The sequence below is a fragment of the Theobroma cacao genome, chromosome 2 (genome assembly GCF_053813885.1).
Source record: "Theobroma cacao isolate CCN51 chromosome 2, ASM5381388v1, whole genome shotgun sequence".
Lineage (NCBI taxonomy): Eukaryota > Viridiplantae > Streptophyta > Magnoliopsida > Malvales > Malvaceae > Theobroma > Theobroma cacao.
This window is the reverse complement of record NC_142640.1, coordinates 34,580,165-34,589,258: the sequence shown is the minus strand read 5'-3', so window position 1 is coordinate 34,589,258 and position 9,094 is coordinate 34,580,165. Positions and strand designations below refer to the sequence as shown.

At 34.2% G+C, this 9,094-nt stretch overlaps 1 protein-coding gene across 1 annotated transcript; it reads left to right on the top strand.

The window, feature by feature from the left end:
- Nucleotides 1-5,150: 5,150 nt before the first annotated feature.
- MYB62 (myb domain protein 62) lies at nt 5,151-6,857 on the top strand. Its single transcript, XM_007044225.3, has 3 exons — nt 5,151-5,546; nt 5,661-5,790; nt 5,906-6,857. Exons 1-3 carry the CDS (start codon nt 5,384-5,386, stop codon nt 6,564-6,566), a joined length of 954 nt encoding a protein of 317 aa, XP_007044287.3. The 5' UTR covers nt 5,151-5,383; the 3' UTR covers nt 6,567-6,857.
- Nucleotides 6,858-9,094: the final 2,237 nt, after the last annotated feature.

Below are 9,094 nucleotides of genomic sequence, written 5' to 3'. Positions count from 1 at the left end.
ATTATAAATATAAGAGCTCTACTAAGTGCTAGAATGATTATGTGCTTACGGTGATTTGAGCTACATTAATGACCTTTATCTTACCTTGACTCTAGCCATACATTACAAGCTTAGTAAAGACCTAATGATCCTTGACTGAGTATTAGTCTACATTAGTGGAAAGAGAGATGGAAAGCAAACCTATAGAATTCTAGATTAAGTCAAAATTTTGCATTGGTATAAACTCATCAACATAAGTATGATGTTCTTTGTAAAAAATTGCACACACACAAAAATCCATTCGAGAATAAGCTTGCATTTAAATTGAAACATGAACTTGAATGATGTCTATATTTTATCTTGAGTTGAAGATTTATATATATACTTTTGAGATAATTATGAAAATCATCAAGGTGGTGCTACTTGTCTCTAGTTAGTTGATTTATTTATGATTGCTTTCATCATTAAAAGTGTTTTTGTTTTAGCATTTTCTTTTATGTTTTTCTTGAGGACTAACAAAATCTTAAGTTTGGAGATATGATAACTCTATGATATAGAGTTATTTGGTCTTAATTTTGGTTAGTAATTTTCTATGTTCTTGAGTTTTATCTTAACCTTTTAAGTGTTCTTAATTATTTATTTTAATTTAAATAAATTATGTTGGGTCAATTAAATTTAGATTATTTTAGGCTAAGTTAGTTTTTGATTTGTCTAAGTATGGTTGCTATTGATTAAATTGTGCTTTTGTAGGTGTGTTATGCTGAAGGACTTTTAATTGAAGTAGGAAAGTGCATTCTAAGTGTAGACTTCCACTGCACATGTTGCAATATTTCAAGTATATCTCCCACTACAGTAGTTCAAAGGATTTCATTTTTTTTTTAACCATTGAAAAGTTAAGGGGCAGAGCTACAACTTTCATATTAACCACTTCTTCCAGTGCAACCTTGAAATAGGATAAAATTACATTGGAAGTCAAAGTAGTGTAGTAGAGCTTGAAAATTCAAAGTGCACATTTGGTGGCCGCAACCTTCACCACTTCGTGGCTACAGCCCCTCAACTACCCCATCACACTTTTACCTTCAGGACGCTCATGGCCATAGCCCCCACTTGCCCATGTAAACGACCATCAACAAGGAAATTTTTAAAAAAAATAAAAGTCAAGCTTCGTGGCCATGGCCCTCAATGCAGAGACCAGAATTTGAGTTGTTTTTCACTTCTATTCTCATTTGGTTTTGCAGCCTATTTAAGCCAACCTTTCATAGCACTATTTAAGCAACAATTAAGTAAGATTTTTCTGAAGAAAAATAGGGATTTGAGCTAGCAAGAAAACAAGTAAAGTAAGGAAGATTGAAGATCAAAGACTTGATAAATATTGAAGTTCTTTCTTTTCTTGTTATCTTTGTACTTTCTTTTTTAGTTTTGATGGTTAAATTTCTTTTTTAGATTATGTTTTTGAGAATTATGTTGAACTAAATTTTTTAGTCTATAATCACGTTTGAACGTAGTGCACAGTTTAAACTTTTAATATTCATTCTTACTTATAATTGAGAGTATTTGAGTTGTTCACTTCAATCATGTTCTTAATGTGTTTGATTGCCTGATCACTAATTAGATGGATTTGCAAACCTAAACAGAACTAGAAGATGGAGTTTAGTGTAAGCCATGGATGAAATAACATATGTTCAATATCAATTGCATGAGATGATTGATTTGATTCACGTGTAGGTTAGGAATACACATGTCATATGTAGCCAAAATCAAAGTATAAGCTTAAAGAGTCTTTCTTTTCAATTCTCATAGGAATATAATAAGTTGGTTAAGGAAGATATTTTTATAAGAACATCGAAAGAGACTCTTAAATAAATTAGAATTCTAGATTAAAAACTCAGGCTTATCTAGTAAGAAAAGAGGAAATATAAGAGATTTAGATGAAACATTGAGGGAACTTTTGATTGATTCATTATAGTTAAATTGATATTTTTGCTTTCAATTCTAATTTTAGTTTTAATTTCTTTAATTTTCAGTAATTCTAAAATTTGACTATTTGGATAAGATTGAATTGTTTTAATTTTAGTACTTAGCAAAAAGATTTGGGCAATTCTCCATGGGAACAAACTTTACTTTCTATTATATTACTTGTTAACGATATGTACACTTGCATGATAAATTCGACAACAGAAACACCTCAATTTTATGGAGTTTTAGGAAGCCAAAAGACAATAACTCATCCACAAAAGATGAATATCAAGCAATTGTAGCAATAGGCTCTAAAACAACTTGAATCGAATCTCTACACCTACTATTAGTTTCTATTATCTTCTATGAAAATATGAATGCAGCATATGCTTGTGACAATCCAGTATTCCATACCAAAATGAAGCATCTGGCACATGCTTACATTTTTGCGAAAGAAAATGTCAACGAAGGACAACTTCAAGTAAAACATGTCTCCACCGCTCAACAACAAGCAGATTCCCTAACCAAATCACTATCCAGGTCCATATTCCATTACATGTTATCAAGATTGGTGTAGAAGATAAACATTGGAGGCAAAATAGCTTGAGCTAATAGGGTTAGTAGACCTAGAACTGATCAACGCTATAAAACTACAAGACTTGGAACTGATCAGTATTGTAGCACAACAACTTTGCGATCCTTTGCACACTGACCTTGTAACCTGATGCAATTCAATGTTGTAACTGATGACATCTAATCATGTAAACTCCATCCTCTCATCTAAGAGTCACAACATGTGCTAATTAAATTCACAAGTAGTGTAAAGCAACAATCAACCTTCATCACAAATTAATTTTATCTTGCAAATTTCATAGATGATACTAATCACCACTTAGTATGATAATTAGCTATATCCATCTTTGCGCATCATTTTAATAAACTTGATGAATTCTTTACAACCTGGACCTTTTGCCAGACTAAGTAATATTTTGCCTAAAATATTAGGAAGAACATTGAAAACGATCAATACCTGAAACGTACAAGGTTCATTGGGAACCCCAACAGAAAAACCATATTTGAAGTAGAGATTATATATATCGGAGTTATCAAGTTTTTGCACTTGTACATCAATTGACATAATGAAAAGTGTCGGTACTAAAGATTCAAATTCGAATCCATTAGTTGCAATTAAAAGAATAATTGTATGCTTATGTCGGATTTGATCTCCCAGAAAAAAGAAAGAAAAAGAAAATTATTTCTGGTGTAATAAAGTCATTTACAAAAGCATTAGATTGATAGTTGACAAAGAAACAATTATTCCAAATGTCACAAATATTAATTCACTGAAAGAGCATAAGATATTAGAGAAAACGAGTAAAATATCTGGTACCTGCTTTTGATCTGCAATAGACTTGGGGCATCAAATAATGGGGAACTAATAAGAGCAAGGACAAGGGCAGAATTTCACCTGTTAAATCATTATTGGAGTTCCAAAAGTCAAACCATCAACTAACCCAAGTTGCTCAGTGCTTCACAGCTTTAAATGATTTTCTGCTTTTCGAGTTTTCACATCAATCGTGTCATGAGTACTAGGATAACCTCACAATGTTGAAACTAAACTTTACCCATGTACAAAAACCGGGCTGTAACTAGCTCATCGAAGGGTTTGCAACCATATAACTAAAGCATATAACAATAGATAAATGTACTTGCAGCTGAATCACCAATGGTAGCGTGAATCACATATGGATTATCGTTATCACTTCCTTTTTCAACTCTTGATCATTCATCAGCTTGGTTCATTGCTTGTCCCCCACCGTGCTAATAACACGCGTGCGAGCATAACGTCACATTTTTAACATTGTTTCATGTTCATGTCATCGTGGCCACTATTATTGCAGGAATGTTAGCATCCCAAGAAGGAGAATTAATGTATCCAATTCCTATGTATTTACCAAGTCACATGAGCTTTCTAGCATTTGCATACTAAAATAAGATAAGCGACAAAGGCATCTCCACCACTAATAGAGATCAATCAACTCAAATTGGAAAAACTCTATCCTTATGCATGTATTCTCTCTCTTCTACAAAGTACAAAAGCTCTCTCCTGATCAATTATTGATTCTCACACTCTCCTTTTGGATCCTATTCTTTTCTCAACTTCTTTTCAATCTATTCATATCCTTAAACCCCTGAACCCAACCACCAATAACTCCAAATTTGAGGTCCGATCATCATTGTAAAAAGATAGAAATTAATTAAAGGGGGGAGAAAAGGAGAAATGAGGAACACCCAACTGGGCTACGCTCTAGTTCAGAATCTTTTCCTTTATTTTTAGAGTCTAGCGAAGAAGTAAAGCTTTCAATATGGTCAAATTTAGCTGCACTGACTTTTTTAAGTGACCTTATATTTTATATATTACCCCCGCCCCAGCCACCCCACCCCACCCCACCCCCACCAGTTTTTTTAATGTATTCTACGACCCTTAATTATTGAGTCTTTGTCTTAAACTCTGGCGGGCTCTGGAGAAACCAAAATTGCATAGGAAAGGACACTGTTTTTGCTTGGACAGAGCATCACTCCTCTCCCAATCACTCTGTCACCGTTGCAAAATTTTCTAACATGCCTCAATGCCGCCCTGCTGAGAGAAAACCCCATAATTCCACGTTTAGTTGTGTAGTTTATCGTATATAATATATTTTGTTCAGTCAAGCACGTTTCTTTTAAAGTGAATCTAGGAACACAAGAAAATGGAAGGAATCATTCCCCATAAGAAACTCCTTATATTTCAATTTCAAGCACCTTTTCTCCTCTTCTTTAGGCTTTTTAGCCTTTCTTAATTCTTATACCTCTAAACTTACTTAGATTAAACTTTCTGACAAAGTGTGTTTGCACGGTTGAATGGGGAACTTAACTGCTCTTCAAATACGAGGGTATACAGTTGGGGGAATATAAAGGAGAAGGACCCACTTTGTACTTATTTAAATGATCATAAGCCTCTGATTTGGTTTCTTTCTTTGATGGGTGATTAAAGAAATACTTTGAATGTTCCAATTTCAAGTCTTTCACTATTGCTCTCCAATATGACCATGAGAGGGCCCATTTGTGCGACTGTTTTAGCTTTGCCACCTTGCAGCCTATAATTCATAGGCTATTGTACAAATGATACCAACTCCATCTAACAAAATTCTTCGACTTGTATATAAAGGCTGATGGGCATGTGCAGAAACTCCAATGGCGGTATGTGCTTTTCTAGTTTTCTAGGTGTAGTTTGTACGCTGTTTTAGACCCTTGAAGCCTATAAATTTCAGTCTGCCAAGTACTTTCACTCTCATCGCTATAATAATAGCTTTAGATCCTTTTAAACACTGCCAAAAACTAAAAGCCTTGACCAAAGGCCAAGGGCCAGAGCCTCTGTCTGTCACACACACGCCCACATAAACAAAAAATGAGATCAGCTATGCCTCCTGCTACAAAGGGCATGTGCACTCCTAGTGAAGATGACAGTGAGCTGAGAAGAGGGCCATGGACCCTTGAAGAGGACACTCTCCTAACCCATTACATTGCTCGTCACGGGGAAGGTCGTTGGAATATGTTGGCAAAATGTGCAGGTACCAAAACATTAATCGTTTTATTGAACAAGTTGAATTAATTGATGTTCACCAATCTTTACTCTTTTCTTCAGCTGTATCTGTATTGTCAATGATCCACCTTTAACTTGTCAGGTCTCAAGAGAACTGGTAAAAGTTGCAGATTGAGGTGGCTGAATTATTTAAAACCTGACATTAAGCGCGGAAACCTGACTCCTCAGGAGCAGCTCTTGATCCTTGAACTTCATTCCAAGTGGGGAAACAGGTAATTTATCTGATTGCATTAAAATTTGATTCAACATATTTATATAGGTGCATTTTTGTGTTTATCATTGTTTATTAATGACCAGACATTTCTCCCAAATTTGTTTCTTCTCTAGGTGGTCAAAAATTGCACAACATCTTCCTGGAAGAACAGATAATGAAATCAAGAACTACTGGAGAACAAGGGTGCAAAAACAGGCACGCCAACTTAATATTGAGTCTAACAGCAAGAAATTCCTTGAGGCAGTTCGATGTTTTTGGATGCCAAGATTGCGTCAAAAAGTGGAGCAGACATCTTCTTCTTCTTCTCTGAAAGAAATGAGCTCCCAAAGCTCAGCTCCTTCTGATCAGTTATCGGACTGTGCCATCCCTTCATTGTCAACATTTTCCCCACTTCCAAACAAAATCACAGACAGATCAAATCACTCCTTTGAGAATTCAAGTTCAGTCACTACTCAAAGTCTTTATCCCACAGATTTCATTAACATTTCAGAGCAGACTGAAATTCCTGAACACCTAACAAGTCCAAATGTATATGGCCATACTACTGTCTACAACAATAACCAAATTGTTAACGCAAGTTACAATATTGACAGCAGTGGCTATGACATAGAGGGTTTCAGCCTGGCATCCATGTCAGCTGTGGGCTCCTATGAAGGATCCCCATCGGAATGCCAGATGGGCGAAGGCAATTGGATCTGTAATGAGATGACAGATACTTTATGGAACTTGGATGACATATGGCAGTTTAGGGAGCTGGGAGAGTTGGCCAACTAGCCAGGGGCCGGGGAACTTAAAGTCTAATGATCCTGGAAATGGAAAGGCTCCACCCCACATGTCAATTTGACTGAGAAATCATGCTGATCCACATTGGAATCAATAGTTGTGTGATAATTCAAGCGTTATATAGTTTAATGCTGTGCAATATGACCCATCGTCTTAAGGAGAAAGTGATCTTCGTGGAGAATTTTTCTATGTACCATGTACTACTGCTATTGTTTTTACAGTTGGAAAGCACTGTATATTGATTAAGACTTATCTTTTCTTATATGGTTATTATGATCAAAATTTTCTACTAGGAAATCAAATCGATTGCTCCTTGACCCATCCAACGCTATAACTAAAAGATAGGAGGAGAAGAATTTCAATGGTGTAGTCAATTCGAGGAAATGATGGACAGAAATGACAACTTATAAGATCAAGAGTGGAGTCACATCTAATTTTTTTCGAGACAATTATATGCTAGTTAGGACTTGGGAAAACTACAACAGGAAGGGTTTGGGGCTTGGACTGGGCACAGTCGTTTGTTTTCCTGCATTTTTTAGGTAAAAAAGGAGTGGGAATAGTTAAATTCGGTTCTTTGACAAATATAAAGTCCCAAGTACTCTCGTCGCCTTTAATGGAACCATAACCAAGAATGATAAAGAGGAAAAAAGTTATACTACTATTTTCCAATAATTGTGGAGAAATTAGTAACCTATTGAAGTAAAGAGATGATTGGCTTCTACCAAAAAAATAATTTTAGATTGGCTTTTCACAACACGACAATGAAAAGATTAATCCGAACCTAAGTTTGGTACCGACTTGAATTACACGTAAGAGTCAAGTAATAATGTCTTTTTATCTTTTTTGGACCTATTTTGGGTTAATTATGGCTCATATCAAAAGCTATCACACTTTTCCAAGCAAAATGCAACTTATCTGCCCCTCCAAATTTTACACCACTACTGCCACAAATACTGTCGTTACTCATAGCTCAAACTTATAAACCCAAAACGAAAGAAAAAATGGGGGGCAAAGAGGATTTATGGAGTTTTTAAGACCATGCTAAAATAGATGACAAATTTTAGTCTTAATGTCAATTCCATCTTAATTAATAAATACTGAAGTTTGAAACTTCTAAGTTTTAAGTTGATTAGAATTCTAAATCTTATTTTGTTAATATTTTTATTTGTGTACAGCAGTAAATAGTTGTATAATTTTAAACTTTTTATCCATAATTAATATTAATTGAACTTTTATACTATAAGAGTAGATTTTTAAATTTTAGAAAAGTGAGCAGTGATTTAAGAGAGGAAACATCTGGTAACTGAGTGATATGGATGAGTATTCTGAATTTTATCTTTACTGTTTCTCAAACAATTTTCGTAACAAAAATAATTATACTACCTATTATTATGTCAGGTTGGGCTGACAATATATAAGACCAAAGTTTCCTGCACATAGTCTATAATGCAATTCGTATAGCAACAAAAACTAAATTGAATAATATGCAAGGTAGCATCGTCTTCATGCACTTCACTTGAATGTGTAACTCTACCTGAATTCATCAAGACCTAAAATCTTATTTATTTTTTTAATTTCTTCAGACGGAGCTACATAGTTAGCCACTGGTTGCACTGTTATCGTACCTTCTTTCGGCCTTTTGACTAAATCAAGTCCAACTGTAATATCTACACTCTCTTACCCTGTTGTGTTCAATCCAAGCTTAATCAACGGGGAAATGTGTTGAACAACTAGATACAGCTAAAGGATAAATAGTATTTGCCGCCTTGCAAACGTTAGGACAATTTCTGAGGTAGATGAAGCCACAGAAGCAGATTTTGTTGCCCTGTTAAATCAAATTATTTATGATATATGATGAAGAGATTGCTGCAGAAATGACTCTGACTGAGAGAGGAAGATTAATACCACTTGACTTGAAATGACACCGTTGCCCTCTGAAAAAGTCTAACTTAATTAATTAAGGGACTATTCTTCTAATAAATGTTCAACCTAACACCTCCTTTGTCCGCAAGTTTTTTTCTTTTTCTTTACAAATTGATTTTTCAGTGTTCAATAGAATTTGTAACCTTAATGCCATCATCTCATAAACCCCTGTCAATTTGTTGGCAAATCCCTTGTAAAGCTTTTAAACTTCATCGTCAATTTATAGAAAAAGAGTAAATTAAATAAACGTATATTTACATAAAAACAAGACCAAGAATTAGGAAACAGAGAAGAATATGTTTAATCTTTGAAATTTAATCATGAAATATATCTTATAAAGTAATAATGAAATTTTTACATTTCTCGAACGAATTTTAAAAATTATCACAAGTCCACCTATTTATAGTTAATTATAGAAATCAATAAATTAATAAAATTATGTAATGGACACACGTCAATTAAATAAATAATTTTTCAATTAATTTTAAATGTATATATATCATATTCAAATTTCTTTTATTTATAATTTTTCGAAAGAAAAACATGGCCAGTGTGTGGGATAATAACCTTTTAACTATTCCTAGAACTATTAGTAC